This window comes from Pistacia vera, unplaced genomic scaffold (genome assembly GCF_008641045.1).
Source record: "Pistacia vera cultivar Batoury unplaced genomic scaffold, PisVer_v2 Contig706, whole genome shotgun sequence".
Lineage (NCBI taxonomy): Eukaryota > Viridiplantae > Streptophyta > Magnoliopsida > Sapindales > Anacardiaceae > Pistacia > Pistacia vera.
In genome coordinates, this window is record NW_022196564.1 from 138,312 (window position 1) to 156,447 (window position 18,136).

Genomic DNA, 18,136 nt, shown 5'->3' on the forward strand with positions numbered 1-18,136 from the left:
TTATTCATGTTGGAATGAATATGTATACTAGCAGACATTGCGTTTTCTGATTGCTGAAGCCCTTGTTTCAGTTTTTTTAACCAAAAGTGCTAAATTGTAAACCACTTATTATCATCGTTAACTCGCAAACTTGACTCACCGGACTCATCAACCTCCACTTTCCTCTCCCGCTTCAACGACTCCAAAAACTCTATTACCTCCTGACGCCAAATCACCACCGAACGCTCTCGTCTACCCTGTATCTTCGTCGTCATCTCTGCCCTCGAAGAACTCATACTCCCTCCCCTCCTACGAATTCCGATCAACTCTACAACTCATCTCGAATTTGCAGCAAAACCTCATAATTTATGGAAAAATTATTTACTTGACCTTTTTTAAAAAGTCAAATTAAAAGTAAAACACAATCAATTTAATTAGTTTTATATAGGTAAATTGATATTTTATATATAATCTATTAGGTTGTTTGATTGATTGATTTAATTTGTTGAGTATATGCGATTATATTTTCGGGTCATTAACAAAAGATAATCTAAAGGAGATTGGATTTCAAGCAATAAAGTTGCTATAAAAACTAAAAAGTGGAGCCGACAGTGTGACCCACAAATCTATGTTCTCAATTCTTTGTTAAAAGGGTTTTTTTCAAAGTCGGAAGTCAAAAGCACTTATCTATATCTATATGTCTCTCAACTCACATGACTCATCTCATCAACAACCATGTGTCTCTCAACTCACATTACTCATCTCATCAGTGATCAAGCTTCACTTTCCTCTCCCGCTTCAACAACCCTGTCTGCTCCGCTGCGTCTCCACCCTTGAAGAAGTTGTACTATCGCTACTCCTACAAAGTGTGGTTATCTCTCAATTCGGGTTAAGTGTGCTGTTAACTGATTAAACACATTTAATATACGAAGACCAGTCATATTTCAAGGGCTGCCTGGCCCAAAGCCCAATTTCAATTTGAACTTGGATAACTATCTACCCAACTACTAAAACGGATCATTGAAACCCCTTACCCCTTTGACTAAAAAAGAAATAAGAGAAAATTCTATCACCTCCCCTTGAAGAACTCATACTCCCTCCCCTTCTACGAATTCCGATCACCTCTCAAACTCATCTCGGATTTGAAGCAAAATCTCATTGATACCCATAAACAAATTCGCCTTAAAAAACAAACCCACCGTTGGATGCTTAACTCAAATAATAATAAATGGATCAAGCATGCTTCTAAAAGATTAAACAGATTTAATACGTAATATGATGCTTAAAGTACACTTTTTCATCTATTCAAGCTACACCCAAACGAAAAACAACCACTGAGCCTCTAAAAGTTATCGCCATACCATCAGCCCCACTAGAACTCGTATGAGCTACAAAAGCTGGAGGTCCAGGAGCAGGAACACCTAAGATGAAGACTCATGTTAATTTCCCTCATTGTCAGCCCTTAGATTGATGATCAGAGGAACGCTAACAATAAGAGTAACATTAGCCCTAGCAACATAATCACTCTTGAGAACTTAACAACAAGTGCGCTAGCAACGCTCTCTTTTTCACTCTCCTTTTGAAATGTGTAGAAAAAATAAAGTGGTGGCTTCCTCATACTAGTAAAATTAAAATAGCAATTAACAAGAAGTTAACAGCTGCAGAACAGACAATATATATGTGCAATGTCAGACCAGGTATCACAGGCAATAATATACTCTAGAGCCAATCAATTCAACTAAGGCAGCAACCAAATGATGCATTATAAGTTACAACAAAAAGTGGCAAAGATTACCATACTGTTCGCACTAAACCACCATCAATCCAAGCAATGAACCATGAGTCCATGATCATTTCACCAGCACCACAAACACGCACAGGGGTCAAGGAGCCTCATTGACCCCTTACATTGGATCTCTCACATTCACTTGCCACTTGAGGCCATCTCTGCAAAGATCAGCCTGTTCGCTGATTATAAAGCGTGTCTGTGTATCAGTCAATGGAATCACGGTCACACTTCCCGTCTCTACACTAAATGGTTCCGATGTATTACAATTTATGTGATGCAATGCACTCACCAGTAGAAAGCCATCAGGTGTGTTGTTAGTGATCACTGCAACATGAAGCTAATTGTTATGATTAATTCACAAATCTTTACTTCTAACTAACATAAAAACGTAACAAACCCTGATCAGGATCCTCAAAAACAATCACTAAAGCTATAATCACCCCAAGAGCAACCTCCAAAAAAATACAAAATAAAAAAACAAACACATACTGAAGTTCCAGAGCCAAGAACATATCATAACCTACATACTCCAGAGCCAGTGAAATTTCACAAAGGCAGTAACCAAATGATGCAATATAAGTTACATGCGCAGTGCAAATTCTAAAAATGGGCTTTTAGGTCTCTCATTGTAATGTTCTAAGAACAGAGGAATTTCTCATACGAAAGCTCCTGTTCTATGATATTCTTTGTTATATCAATAGGAGAATGTTCTCAGCTCCTATGTTCCTATTAATTGTACTTGTTCAATAATATTGATACACAAGTTTCTGTTTCCATTCTATCATAGCAGCATTAAACAGTTGTATCAGAATTACAAACCCTCCAATGTATAGTAAATCGTAAAACTAGCACAGGAAAATAATTGTCCATTAATTGATGAAACAAAAAGAAAGAAAAATAGGAAGACAGCAAATAACCATGGCCAAGAGACTCTGACTGAAGTATTAGAACATGGATTCTTAGGATTTTTACACAACAGATTGAATGTTGGTCTCAAGAATACTCCTACCCTTGTATGATTAAAGGTCAGTCCTTCTATTTGTAACAAGCTACAGATAGCCTCTCAAGTAATACAAGTATAATCAATCCCCATTTTGTGATGAAAAGTTATTCAAATCAAAGTGGACTCATACTCTTTCTCTATACAATTCCTGTTAGTGGTATCAGAACCTTAAGAAAAAACCACTCCAACTTTACAAAACAAGCAATCTTTTTCTTTCATTATCCAGGGCCACAAGTATTCAGATGAAGATAACAATCAAAAAGAGGGAGCATCATTTTCAAAGGAGGTGCAAACTTAACAAACTACGAGAAGTCAGGAAAAAAGATGCCAAAGATGCAGCTTATTTACCAAGGGTTTCCCAAGAATCATGAATGCTACTAAATCAAGAGAGGAAATGGAAAAAAATAAAAGCATTCAACCACTTTCTTCAGAGTAGATGAAACTTTAAAACCAAAATAGAATCTTTGGTGATGAGGTTCAAGAAAAAAAAGTTTGACCCTGAGGAAGTTGGACACAGCTACGACAATTGAAGAATCCAGAATCTATTCTACACATACGTTTCATGAACTGATGGAATCCCTAAGACACCTGACCAAAGTATCAACAACCACTCTACTTGCCTTTAGATCAAGCTTTTCAGTAACATTCAAAGGAATCTCCTATTATCAATCCATAAAAAAAGAAAGAAAATAAGAACATAGGAGTTTCTTACTGAATCTGCCATTCAATCATCACAACTTCCACCTTCAAACAATAACAATGCTCTATTTCATAATTTCTAATTGTGATACAAGCTTCTAGATACAAAACACACCATTAAAATTAAAAATTGGAAGCAAGCTGAAAGTAAGCTTGACAAAATGGTAAAGATAAAGCTGTAAGGATATGGATTTTTTTGTTATTTTTGTAAAACAGGAAAAAAAAAGGGGGGGAAAGAAAGAAACTCAGTTGAACTTCTTTGAGACATGAATTTGTTAAAAAGAAGACAATAAATTAGGTGTTTTACCTCTCTTCCTCAGAAGAGTCTCAAGATTTGGGTCTCTTCATCTATCTTGGAGGTGCCAAGTGCCCTATCAATAGCCTTCAAAATTGTCTCTTACAAAGGGTGAAGGGAATATAGGAGGCAATGAGGCATGGTGGGGATATGAACAAAAAAGATAAAGAAACTTCAGTTGGATTAAGATGGTTGATTCTTTACAGTTCCATTTCCAGATCGAATGGATTTTGAGGGAGTGGAGATGAAGTTGACTCACCAAATACCAGGTTTACCTCAAAATCTGCAATTTTTTACACAAGGATTTTGTCCATAGCGCATATAAAAAAACCTTTTCATGCACCAAAAACATTTAAATATATGGAAGAATAAAATCAAAGTCCTAAAGCTCATTTGTTTGAGGCTATCTTTCTTTCATATCACTAAATCAGAGCTCATTTACATAAAATTAACTAAATTAAGCCTTCATATGCTCCAAATTACAAATACTCCCCTTCAAAATCTTTATGCTTTGAAGCCTACTTGCACATCTCAACATAATCATAATTTAATACCATTATTAAATCACAAACCTATGGAATATACCATAATCATAATTTAATACCATTATAATTCACAAGTACGACAACAAACAAAATCTATGAAAAAAAAACACGTTTCTCAAGAAAAAGTGATTAAAAACGAAGAAATTATTTTGGGAGATGTGTAATCTTAACTGTATTTTCTATAATTTTCACAATATTAGTGTTATTACTCATAAATTTTGTGGTGTGTTATGTGAACATCTACACATATAGGTCATAGCGCAACCATTAAAGGATAAAGAAACAAGCTAACCAAGACTGAAAAAGCGATGATCTTTCAGACCCGAAAGCTTTCATAGAACCGAATCAAACCTTACAAGCTGGTTTGGTCCGATTTCGGTTTTCAAGTTTAGGGTAGTTTTCACACCCCTATTAAATATAGCGCAGCCATTGAAAGAAAAGAAATAGAGAAAGAAGCTTACCCAGATTGTCACCGAGGGAGAAAGTGAAGATCATTCCAGGACTAGAATCAGACCAGAGAAGGTGATGATCAACTCCTGCGTGAACACGTATACCTGCAAAATGAAAAAGAATCAATGCCATGGTTGCCGCCATTGCCAATAAACCTCTCACCGCCATCGTTGTCGTTCTCAAATCGCAACCGTCTTAAAAATGTGGGTTGGTACATAATTGCTAACCGGTTAATAAACACATGTTTATATTACTTTTTAATTAATTAAAAAACAACTATCACAATTACTTTTATATTTCAAATAAGAAAGCACCTAAAATTTCATATCTTAGAACAACCAAATTGGAGATTGATTTCATATCTTCACTAAAATGAGTTAACGAACTTTTTCCCAACCAAGTAATAATTTAAGAAAAATGATATCTTTACAAAGACCATATAAAGAGGACTACAAAGTGACATCAGTCAGAAGAAAAAAATAAGAAAAAAATGGAAAAAGAAAAATAGAGAGAGAGATAAATCATGAAAATCAAGGGTGTAGATTATCTTTGTATACCCCATTTGTATGTGTCTTTGTAAAATTTATTCATAATTTAATGATACTTTTCTATCCACAGACTTTTAAAATACTATTTTACTACCAAAATTTATATTCTTGCGACGAATTGTAAATAAACTCAATCCAAACTGTTGGAGCTTTTAAAAAGTAGAGGCCGATGAGTCTTTTTGTAGTAGAAGGTTGGGTTTTCATCCAGAGTTGACCCATGACATATGGCTAGATATCCACCAATATATTTTCTTAATTATTTAATTTGGTATTTTTGTAATTATAATTTAGGATAATTGTATTATTTTTCTTATCAATAATAATATTAATGATATTTGATATTTACTCTTAATTAATAATTAATCCTCTGATAATATAAGTAATTAAGTAACTAAATTTTATTTATTTAAACAACGAGGTTGCTTAATTGATCACACAATCATCATTGATTAGCTGAGAACAATTTGATTGCTGTCACCATGCATGCATTGGTTTCAACTCTTAGAAAGATGATTTCAAGCTACCACGTCACCATCCATTATTATTTAATCTTATATTTATTAATTAGATTAAATGAGTCCCACTAATGCCCAATCGGATCTGGATTTCAAATTCTAATTATGTTTATTTATTAATTAGTTTCAGTTTGGAAGTTATTTGCTTTTGTTTAATTGTATTTTGTCCTCTCTCCACATGACAAATAATAATATTAATGTAAAATTAGGGTAACCTTACTGTAACTGTACTATTAATTTATAAATTATAATAAGAAATTGTAGGAAATTGATGGTAAATTTCATTTTTCTAATTTTAATTTAGATTTTTACAATGTCAAAACTTGTTTGGCTAACATTTACTAAACTTTATGTGAATTAAATAAATAATGAATGATTTTGATTGAATTTCAGCATTAATTATAATTAAAATATTGTAAGAAATTAATATTGCGATAATGAAATAAACGAGTATATCTCACAAATATAGTAACTACATCAAAGAGAAATCCAGTCATATTACTAATTGAAAACATAGCAACGATCATATTCATTCATTTTAGATTTTAGAATTTGGGATGCACGAGCCTGGTATGATGTTAGCCTTACTGGAGTTGACTTTTTTGATAATTTATATAGATAAATTGATATTACATATATAATCTATTATATAAAATATCGTAATGACAAAGAGTTATATTTTTGGGCTCATCAACAGTTTAATTAGGCCCAATAACAAAATCCAAAGAATATAATTAATTAGTCAAAAGTCAAATCATTACCAAAGATAAGTCAAAGGAGATTGGACGTGAGGGAATAAAGTTGTAGCAAAAAGTGGAGCCCACAGTGTGACCCACAAAATCTATGTTCTAAAGTAAATTCTTGTCAAAAGTGCTTTTTTAACTCAGAAACTCAACAGCACTTATCTCTTCAAAAGCACTTTTCTCTATGTCTCTCAACTCACCTGACACATCAATGATCAACATTTACTTTCCTCTCCCGCTTCGACGACTCCATCAGCCCTGCTGCCGTCTCCACCAGAGATGAAGAATCGTGTTCCTGGTCTTGTCACTGGCGAGCCTAGCCTGGGAGAGAGAACACATCAATGGAGAGCTTAATTAAGCAGCTCTCAGGTCCACCAGAGATGAAGAATCGTGTTCCTGGTTCACTAAGCTTGATCATGGTAGGACCACTGTTATATTCACTGACTGGGTTTGTAGTTAGGTAATTCATGAATGCGAGTTGGGTAACTTCCAGAACATTATACTCCGGCGTGTATTTGAACACTGTTCCAAGAAGACATGATAATTGTTATGATCATAGCCAAGCAAAGCCATAAAACTAACACAACAGAATAATTGTCCATTAATCCACGAAAGAAAAAGAAAGGAAAAAAAGGCAAAGAAAGAGCAAATAAACATAGCTTTGATGGCTCAGATACACAGGCCCATCATGGGGTTCCTATTAAGAATTAATTTTAAAAAAGTACTTTTCTCAACAATTTTATTTAGAGATTTCATAATTCATGAATGTTTCATGTATTATGCAAAGGATGTAAACTTCTCTTTGAAATTTATTTTGTCTGAATTAAAACATAGAGGCTTAGGATTTCTACAGAACAGATTACTGGATGTGATACTCCTAACTCTTGCATATGTAAAGCCAGTCTTTCTTGAATACTCCTAATTTCTGTATATCCATCTGTAACAAGCTACAGACAGACTCTTGAATACAGATTGATTAGGTGATGGTGCTGGCGATTCTGATTTCCATGGTGTTTAGTTCTGGTTCAAGGAGGAGAAGGTGCAGGTCTGCAAATTCTACAAATGGGCATTTAGGGTCTCATTCTAATGTTCTCTGTTCTAAGAACAGAGAAAGCTCACGTACTAAAGTTCTTGTTCTAAGAAATAATAGGGTTCTTAATTCTAGAGTTCATTATCATAACAAATAACAAATTCCTTAATCTCTTTGCTAAAGGGTATAACAAGTTCATTCACTGATATAGTAGATTATAAGCTCTTTGCTATATCAATTAGGAGAAACTTCGGAGCTACTATGTTCCTGTTAGTTGTTCTCATCAATTATATACATTGATAGACAAATTTCTATTCTATCATAGCCACGCAAAGCAATAAAACTAACACAACAAAATAATTGTCTATTAATCCAGCAAAGAAAAAGAAAGGAAAGAAAGAGAAAATAAATATAGCTTTGATGGCTCAGATACACAAGCCCATTAGGACTCCTTTTTTGGGTCCCAAATTTAATTTACTAATACGTGAAAATACGGCGGAGAAAGATTGAAAGAGGTACGCGTAGCTTTGGAATTCCTAGTTCGTAAAAATATATTTTTTTAAATCCCAGAATTTTAAAGCTAATTAACCATGATAAAGATAGAAAATAACACACCTGAAATTGTTGGTGTTGGCTGCGCCATGATTGAGCATCGGAAGAATATCCCAGCCAGATAGATGTTCTTTTGGCGAACATAAGGATGATGTTACCATCGATTCCCCAAACCCTCCTCCTTGGATGGTCGAGTGGTAATCCCATTTTCTGCTTAAGAAGCAATTGTTTGTTTAGATCTGTGATCTATATTCTTTATGAAAAGGACCATAAATACCTTGCGTACGAATCATTCAAAAATGCTTTGATATAAATACAACACAAAAGTAAGGAAAATAAAACTAGTTCTACAGACTCATTCTAGCATTTCTGCGTGATAATTCTTACAAAGGGGGGAGATCTTATTACCCTAATCGCTTCTTGTATGCTGACACCAACATATCCGGTGAATATAGGCAGAGAGCACTTTCAGTCATCTTGTCCAGACCGTCCGTCACACTGAAGAAAGATCAGTAAAGATCAAAACGATGAACCAAGTGATCTGTTTTAAGTCAACTGAAGGGATAAAATACTTCATAACGCAGCAACCAAGTCAACTACCGGACGTGAGAAGTCTTGTGTGCGGACACGAGATGTCTTCTGTGCGGATGTGAGAAGAATTTATGTGCGGAAATGAGTTATTTATGCACCGAATAAAAATCTTACCCCCTAAAGTTTGGGAAATTGAAGATTTTCGGGCAATTATTGCAATTTTAGTCAAGCTACCCTCAACATTCCAGAAATAAATCAACTAACCCCTAAAATCCTAACTTCGTCCAACCAACATTAAATTCAAAATAGTCTTCTCCACCCTTCCATTACTTTTCTCCATTCTCTCCTCCCCGTCTCCACCTGTTTTCCTTTTTTCCTTTCCCTCTCACCCCCACCATGGATGATGGAACCACCACTAACGAGTTTATACGCGCGGCTTAGGTTTGGTGGAAGAACAATCTAGTATCCCAGTTTCAAAAACCATCAGCTTTCCACCCTGGTTCAAGGGAAACTTTTCTTTGACCAGCTCTGACCTTTTAATTACTTCTTTTTACCCTTAAAAGCCTTTATTTTAATGATTGTTACTTTTTAACTCATAATAAATAAAATTAGCAAAATAAAATTCTATCTCTCAAATTTCATTAACTAACATCCTCTTCTTCACCTTTTTCATTCACTCCACAATACACAAACTCAAATCTTTCCATCATTCAACATCTCTAAACTCATCAACTGATAATAAAAATAAAATCAAAACCAAATATATCAGAATATAAAATACAAGAGAACTTAACATCAAAAATAAAAATAAAAAACTCAAATCTCTAGATCTACTTTATCATGGCGAGCAACGACGACTTAAACCTATTCACGTGTTTAAATTTTTACATTTTAATATGTGTTTAGGCTTTTTTTTTTTTTAAAAAAATTGAAATGATTGACCTAAGATTAGGGTTTATTGAGTTTTAATTTTGCTTAAAAGTTTATATATTTTGCAAAGAAAGACGTAAATCATAAAAAGATTGGGCGGGTACAGTAATTCCGCTTTGGGAAAAGCGAGAATTCGGCCCCACATAAAGAGACTGGTTACCAAACTCTTTTGGAAACCCGCAAAATCGATTAACCCAACTCGTTTAGAAAACCGAGAATTCGGCCTTTAGAAAGGCAAGAGAATATGATGGTGATAATTTTTTACAAAATACTCTCGGATGTTTGTTTTATTATTTTAATTAGTATTTTTAAAAATTTCGAGTTGAGTTATTATTTTGAGAATGGATTTTGAATTTAAAAATGTATTTGATAAGATTATCTTTAAATTTTATATTTGTTAATTTAGTTAAATACCTCATACAATAAAAGTTTAAAATTAACAAAAACACTCATACTCATCCATTAAATGTCGATAACCAGCCATCGATTATCGGGAATATGTGGATGGATGAAGGTGTTTTTGTCAATTTATAAACTTTTGTTTTTGAAGGTATTTAGTTAAATTAACAAAAATACCCTCACCCACTCATTAAATGCTGATAACCAGCCACCGGCTATCGATAATATGTGGATGGATGAAGGTTTTTTTGTTAATTTATAAACTTTTGTTGTTCGGGGTATTTAGTTAAATTAACAAACCTAAAAGGTTAAAAAAAATTAAATATTTTAAATTAAATAGAATAAGATTAGATTTTGTGAATAGTGAAACAAACATGTATTTTGAATAAGATAAAATAGGAATAATAAAATAAACACACTTGAACTTAATAAAATTATTTATATATTTCAAAATCATAAATTATAGTCCATTCATATATATATATATATACACACACAACGTAAATTAAAAAAAATTATATTATCAAAACACATATTGATTTTCAAAAATATAACTTTAAAGATAAAATTATTAATTTATTAAAAACCTTCAACCTATAAATAATACCCTAAATAATGCACTTGAAACCTATAACATAATATTTGAAATTACAAAGGACTTGACCCTTAATGATGTTGTATTTGAAATTGATAAGCCTATACTTGAAACTATTAGTCCCAACGACATGCACCAGTCATAGTAAAGATAATTTGATACCCAAAAAGTTTAAAAATGATAATTACCCACTTTTCCTTCAAATCAAATTCATTTAAATAAGGACAATATGATAATTTTATATCCAACCAAAAAATAATTTTTAATATTCATCTATAATTTTAAATTAATCCATAAAACCACCATTACATTAAACAACTTCAATTAATAAAAAAGTTAAACTTAATCTTTATAACAACAAAATTTTAAGAAGTCTTCCAAAACAGATTTCACAAAAATCTTTACAAAAATGATTGTACACAAATTTGCATCTTAAGGAGATGAAGTGACATTTGCAGATGAAGGAGAAGTTTGGTAAATGGAAATCGCAACTCTTTTAAAGAATTATAAGAGTGAATGACTACGGTATCCTTTCATTCAACCAAGATTTGTAGAAACTTTCAACTCCCATTAATTCAAACTCCAACCCAAATTCATCAAGAATCGCCAGAAAAAATCACCTCCCATAAATTTAAACACAATTGAAATTCATCCCCCATCTTAACACCACATTCAAAATTCATCCTCCATCTCAACTCCATAATCAAATTCATTTTACATCTCAACTAAACAATCATAGTCATAATAAGCACAAGAGAAGGAAAAAAAATCAAAAATCAAACCCATAAAACCCATTGCTAAAACCTATGAAAAAGAAAAATGAAATTGTTCTTGTCTCGGCTGGGTGCGATTCCAGTGCCTGGACCTCTACCAGCTCCAAACTCTCCAGCAAAACCACCAAATACAGCCATCACCGCTGCCACAAACCACCACAAATTTCAAACACTACCAACCCAAACAATAAAAAATTATAGAAATTTGAAAAAAATTAAAAAATGGAAGAGGAAAAACCTTTTGGAGAGAATTTTCTCTCAACTGGCTGCAGTGGGCACCGCCGCTGGTGGTTTGCACCACTTTTCCGGCACCCAACTGCAACCCTCACCCTGCCAGCCCCCTCCCGTTGCACTGACGCGGTTTCTGTCAGCCCTCACCCTCTCAGTCCATATTCCGGTGTTGGGTTCTTGCCTAGTGGTTTGGAGGGAAAAGAGGGAGAAGAAAGAAAAGAAAGAGAAGGGGAGGAGGGAAAAGAGGGAGAAGAAATGAAAGAAAGAGAAGGGAGAGAAGAAGAAGAAAGATAAGAGAGAGAAGAGGGCGTAAGGGCGTAGAAGAGATGAGATCCAAAGAGAGAAGAGAACAAAAAGTAAGATAAAAATTTAGGGGGACATGGATTAATTTAAAATTGAGGATTATTTTTTTATTAGATATAAAATTACCATATTGTCCTTCTTTAAACAAATTTTACTAATGTGGTTAATTGTCATTTTCAAACTTTTTGGGTACCATATTGTTGTTACCGCAAATTATGGGTGAGTGCAGATATTTCACCAAACTACCGATGTGAATTTGAAAAATAAAAACTATGAATAGTACTTGACAACTGGCATAATATATATGAAACCTATAATGTAAATGTGAAACCAATAACATATACTAACTTGAAATTTAAAGGAGTTGATACCATTTTTTTTTTAAACATTAAACTTGAAACCTATAAATAATTCCTGAAACCTAGAACAATATGTATGAAACTCATAATTAAATTAAATTCCAACTCTATCACATACATATATAAAACAAAAAATTTAGAATAAACCTTTAACTAATAAAAAATTAGTCAAATTAATATTGAAAATGAACTCAAATTTTCCACACAAAATTGATCAAAATCTTTAGTAAAAAACCAACCAAATTCCAGATCAAAGTTTACAAAAGAAACACCAGTTGATGCTGGAGCGTCTATCAAATCGTCACCAAACTTGTTTAGAAACCCGCAAAGTCGACTTACCTAACTCATCCACCTCCGCCTTCCTCTCCCGCTTCAACAACTCCAAAAACTCCATCACTTCTCAGCTCCAAACCACCACCAACCCTCTCGCCTCCCAGATATCTCTGCCTTCGAGAAACTCGTCGCCGAGAACTGCTACTTGTTAGTTTTTATGTTTATTTTATTGGTTTAGTGGTTAGTTACCACTACATCTATAAATACCTTTTCTTTTGAGTTCTGTTATTTGCTGATTTGGTCTTCTCAGCACGTTGTAGGAGTTGTTTAGACGTGGGCTATTTTCATGTTTGTTCAGTTATTTCTATTTTCTCTGTAAGGCTATATAATAGCCAAGTTTATTATTCAATGAAGTTAAGTTGATTTCCTCAAGTTTCATCTATACTCTTTGTTTAGCTTCTATTTTCTAACATTTGGTATCAAAGCCCCTCACAGGGGCCTGATTATTTAGAAGCAGCAGTCTTCTACGTGTGTTTTACTTGAACGATGACGATAGATAGTTCATTTGTCCAGCCAGCTGTTCCAAAGTTTGATGGCTACTATGATCACTGGGCAATGCTCAGGGAAAACTTCTTCCATTCAAAGGAGTATAGGGGACTTGTGGAGAATGGAGTTCCTACAGTGGCTGAAGGTGCTATTCTCACAGATGCACAGAGGAAGCACATTGCAGATCAGAAGTTAAAGGATTTGAAGGCAAAGAACTATTTATTTCAAGCATTAGATCATTCTATCCTAGAGACAATTCTAAACAAAAAGAATGCGAAGGATATCTAGGATTCTATGAAGCAGAAATATCAGGGTACCACATGAGTGAAGCGTGGAAATTTGCAAGTTTTAAGCAAAGAATTCGAAATTCTTCACATAAAGCCGGGAGAAACTGTGAACGAATATTTCTCTCGCACTCTTGCCATTGCCAAAAAAATGAAAGTCAATGTTGAGGATAAAGGAAATACTGCTGTTGTTGAAAAGATTTTACGGTCTATGACTTCCAAATTTGATTATGTTGTTTGTTCCATTGAAGAGTCTAAAGATTTAGACACTTCAACCATAGATGAGCTACAGAGTAGTCTTATTGTTCATGAACAACGCATGAACTCTCATGTGTTAGAAGAAGAACAAGCTTTGAAAGTTACGCATGGAGATCACTCTGGAAGCAGAGGTCATGGTTGTGCAAATTATAGAGGAAGAGGAAGAGGGCGCAACAGGAGATCTTTTGATAAGGCCCCAATGGACTGCTATAATTGTCACAAGCTAGGACATTTTGCATGGGAATGTCCAAGTTGAGAGACAGAGGCAAACTATGCAGAGAATCAAGAGGAGATGTTGTTGATGGTGTATGTGGATCTAAACAAAATCAATCAAGAAGATACGTGGTTTCTGGAATTTAGATGCAGCAATCATATGTGCGAAAAATAAGATTATTTCTCAGATTTTGATGGAACCTTTCGAGATTCAGTGAAGCTTGGGAACAACACAAGCATGTTTGTATTAGGAAAGGGGAATGTAAGGTTGAAAGTGAATGAAATGACACAGATCATCACAGGAGTCTTTTATGTCGAGTTGAAGAATAATTTGCTGAGTATTGGACAATTGCAAGAAAAATGGCTTACCATTTTGTTTCAACATGGAAAGTGTAAGGTGTTTCATTCACAGAAATGTTTGATTATGGAAACCAAAATGTCTTCAAATCGGATGTTTGTGTTCATGCTCTATCCCAGCCCATTTCATGTACTTGTTTTAACACGGTCATAGAAGACATTTTGTAGCTTTGGCATTGTCGATATGGCCACTTGAGTTTTCAAGTTTTGAAGACTCTTCAACAAAGGAAGATGGTGAATGGATTACCACAATTTTAGCCTCCCTCTAAACTGTGTAAAGATTGTTTGGTGGGAAAACAACACAGGTCTTCAATTCCAAAGAAAAGTAACTGGCGAGCTGCTGAAATTCTCTAGTTAGTGCATGCAGACATTTGTGGACCGATCAATCCAATCTCAAACAGCAAGAAAAGGTTCTTGCTCACTTTCACTAATGATTTTAGTAGAAAAACATGGGTTTATTTTTTGGTAGAAAAATCAGAAGCTCTTGCTGTTTTCAAGAGTTTTAAGGTTCATGTTGAGAAGGAAACAAGTTCATTTCTTAGAAGTTTGCGTACTGATCGAGGAGGCGAGTTCACATCCCCAGAATTTGCAAATTTTTGTGATGTTCATGGCATACGACGACAGTTAATAGCTGCATATATGCCACAACAGAATGGAGTTGTGGAACGCAAGAATAGAACCATTATGAATATGGTTCATAGTATGCTATCGGAGAAAAAACTTCCCAAAACCTTCTGGCCTAAAGCTATAAATTGGACGGTGCATGTTTTAAATCGAAATCCAACATTTGCAGTACAAAACAAAACTCCAGAAGAAGCTTGGGGTAAGCTCAAACCTTCAGTTGACTATTTTAGAGTTTTTGGATGCATTTCACATGTTCATGTGCATGACAGTAAAAGAACAAAGCTTGATGAAAAGAGTTTTCGTTGTGTATTGCTGGGAGTTAGTGAAGAATCAAAGGCTTACAGACTCTATGACCCAATTTCTCAAAAGATCATAATCGGTAGGATGTTGTATTTGAAGAAGACAAGAATTGGGATTGGGATAGGAAGTATGAAGAAGTCATCATGTGTGATTTGGAATGGGGTGATGATGGGAAATAAGCTATTGTGAATGAAGAAGAAAGTGACTCTAATTTTGATGATGATATAGAAGAAGACACAGAAGAAAATAATGCTATTGTTGCAATCACTAAATCTGATGTCGCAGTCACTGCATCTGATTCGTTAATTCAAAACAGAGGCAACCCTTCCAATTCAAATGTAGCAAGAAATAGAAGACCACTAGTTTGGATGAACAATTATGAGACAGGAGAAGGTTTTTCTGAGGAAGAGCATGAAGTCCAACTTGCTATGTTTGCAGTTGCCAATCCAATTTATTTTGAAGAAGCTGTTAAAAGTGAGAAATGGAGAATAGCTATGGATGTAGAAATGGAAGGATAAAGAATGGCACATGGGAATGACAGAATTACCTAAGGGAGGAAAAACAATTGGAGTAAAGTGGGTTTACAAGACTAAGTTTAATGAAAATGGAGAAGTAGAAAAGCACAAAGCTTGGCTTGTGGCAAAGGGTTACACACAACAGTATGGGGTAGATTATACTGAGGTTTTTGCACCTGTGACACGTATGGAAACAATTCGGTTGGTAGTTGCACTTGCAGCTCAAAAAAGGTGGTCCATTTATCAGTGAGATGTGAAATATGTATTCTTACATGGTGAGTTGAATGAAGAAGTCTTTGTCGAGCAACCTTGTGGTTATGTGCAAAAAGGAAATGAGCAAAAGGTTTATAAGTTAAAGAAGGACTCTATGGGCTCAAGCAAGCACCTTGTGCTTGGTACAGTCGTATAGAAGCATATTTCATGAAGGAAGTCTTTGAAAAATGTGACTATGAGCATACCTTGTTCATCAAAACTAACAAGGAAGGTAAAGTTTTGATCGTTAGTTTATATGTTGATGATCTAATCTTTATTGGCAATAATGAATTAATGTTTGCTGAGTTTAAACATTTCATTAAGCATGAGTTTGATATGACTAATCTTGGTAAGATGAGATATTTTCTTGGTCTTGAAGTCTTGCAAAAATCTGATGGTATTTTCATAAGTCAGAAAAAGTATGCTTTAGAGGTACTCAACAGATTTGGAATGGACAAAAGTAACTCTGCTTTTAATCGTATTGTTCCTGGTTGGAAGCTTGTGAAAGATGAAGGGGGAGTTAAGGTAGATAAGACTTACCACAAACAAGTAGTAGGGAGTCCCATGTACCTCACAGCTACTTGAGCAGATTTAATGTTTGTAATAAGTATCATTAGTAGGTTTATGGAGAATCTTACTGAGCTACATTTACAGGTAGCAAAAAGGGTGCTAGGGTATCTAAAAGGAACAATTGATTTTGGGATTTTCTATAGGAAGGGAGGAGATGATGAACTTGTTGCTTACACTAGCAATGATTATGTTGGAGATTTGGAAGATCGAAAGAGCACTTCAGGTTTTGTTTTTTTATTAAGCTTAAGGGCAATTTCTTAGTCATCAAAAAAGCAACCGGTAGTGAGTTTATCTACCGCAAAGGCAAAATTCATTGTAGCAACTTCATGTGCATGTTAGGCAGTATGGTTGAAAAGGGTGTTGGGAAAGCTAGATCAAAATCAAAGCAAGTCATGTGTTATTCAATGTGACAGTAGCTCTGCAATAACTTTTGAAGAATCTAGTAATGCATGGTGGAAGTAAGCACATAGATGTGCGTTTTCATTTTCTTCGAGACCTTACTAAGAATGGTACCGTGGAATTAGTATATTGCAATTCACAAGAACAATTAGCTGATGTAATGACTAAGCCACTCAAGTTAAATACTTTTTGTCAAGCTGCGAGGACAATTGAGAGTTTACTCAAACTGATGTAAACTGAAGCTTGTAGTGTTCAGTTTAAGGGAGGAAATGTTAGTTTTTATGTTTATTTTATTGGTTTAGTGGTTAGTTACCACTATGTCTGTAAATACCTTTTCTTTTGGGTTCTGTTATTTGGTGATTTGGTCTTCTCAGCACCTTGCAGGAGTTGTTTAGACGTGGGCTATTTTCACGTTTGTTCGGTTATTTCTATTTGCTCAGTAAGGCTATATAGTAGCCAAGTTTATGATTCAATGAAGTTAAGTTGATTTCCTCAAGTTTCATCTGTACTCTTTGTTCAGCTTCTATTTTCTAACGCTACTCCCTCCCCTCCTACGAAGTCCGACCATCTCTCAAAACCATCTCGGATTTGAAACAAAATCTCGAGAACTTAGCAGCACAGTTGATCTCCAGAAAGAAATTCGCCTTCAGAAACGAACCCACCAAAACCCAAACCCAGATCCCACAAAATGGTGTCGTTTCAGCACCAAATGAAGCAAAACCAAAGTCAAATTTCCCTGTTTGTGAATCCCCGGGTTATCGAGATAAACAAAACGAAGTATTGTTCCGAGGCTTTAAGGGTTCCGAAATTGGAGAGTTTACGTTAGCGGGTTTGGACTCGTGTGAGGTGAGATTAGTGGGTTGTGTGAACGCTCTTTTTGTTAATAAATTAAAGGGTTGTAGAGTTTACGCGGGTCCTGTGACGGGCTCGATTTTGATTGAAGAAGTTGAGGACTGTGTGTTGATTTTGGCTTCGCATTGAATTAGGATTCATTTTTGCGAAAAGTTGTACTGACTTTTATTTGAGAGTTAGGAGCAGACCGATCATTGAGGATTGTAATGGGGTCAGATTTGGGCCGTATTGTTTGAAATATGAAGGGATTGACAAGGATTCGGAAGCTGCCGCGTTGAGCAAGGAGACAGGGAATTGGGGCAATGTGGATGATTTCATGTGGTTGAGAGTTTTTCAAAGTCCCAATTGGTTGGTTTTGCCGGAAGAGGAGAGGCTTGAGACTGTTGATCTGGCGGATTTGGGATGTGGGAATGGTGCAAGTTAG

General features: G+C 34.8%; 2 protein-coding genes and 2 long non-coding RNA genes across 6 annotated transcripts; 1 reads left to right on the plus strand and 3 right to left on the minus strand.

Moving 5' to 3' along the window:
- Window positions 1-1,703: 1,703 nt before the first annotated feature.
- LOC116114272 lies at window positions 1,704-4,945 on the minus strand. Of its 3 annotated transcripts, XM_031400431.1 has the most exons (3): window positions 4,772-4,945; window positions 2,058-2,092; window positions 1,704-1,964 (listed from the first exon to the last, which is right to left on the minus strand). In XM_031400431.1, exons 1-3 carry the CDS (start codon window positions 4,926-4,928, stop codon window positions 1,884-1,886), a joined length of 273 nt encoding a protein of 90 aa, XP_031256291.1. In that variant the 5' UTR covers window positions 4,929-4,945; the 3' UTR covers window positions 1,704-1,883. The 3 variants fall into 3 exon arrangements, 2 of the variants coding, with proteins under 2 accessions (XP_031256291.1, XP_031256290.1); XR_004125528.1 differs by lacking the exon at window positions 4,772-4,945 and adding an exon at window positions 3,778-3,911 and having other exon boundaries at window positions 1,704-2,092; XM_031400430.1 differs by having other exon boundaries at window positions 1,704-2,092.
- Window positions 4,946-6,488: 1,543 nt separating this feature from the next.
- LOC116114318 lies at window positions 6,489-8,855 on the minus strand. Its single transcript, XR_004125545.1, has 3 exons — window positions 8,557-8,855; window positions 8,212-8,358; window positions 6,489-7,088 (listed from the first exon to the last, which is right to left on the minus strand). It is a non-coding gene; the product is annotated as an uncharacterized LOC116114318 (long non-coding RNA).
- A 2,357-nt stretch (window positions 8,856-11,212) lies between these two features.
- Window positions 11,213-11,906, minus strand: LOC116114271. Its single transcript, XR_004125527.1, has 2 exons — window positions 11,615-11,906; window positions 11,213-11,519 (listed from the first exon to the last, which is right to left on the minus strand). It is a non-coding gene; the product is annotated as an uncharacterized LOC116114271 (long non-coding RNA).
- Window positions 11,907-15,652: 3,746 nt separating this feature from the next.
- Window positions 15,653-18,136, plus strand: LOC116114281. Its single transcript, XM_031400439.1, is given in 5 exon segments — window positions 15,653-15,870; window positions 16,041-16,416; window positions 16,546-16,684; window positions 17,393-17,865; window positions 17,867-18,136. Coding segments are annotated over 5 exon segments (1,476 nt in total).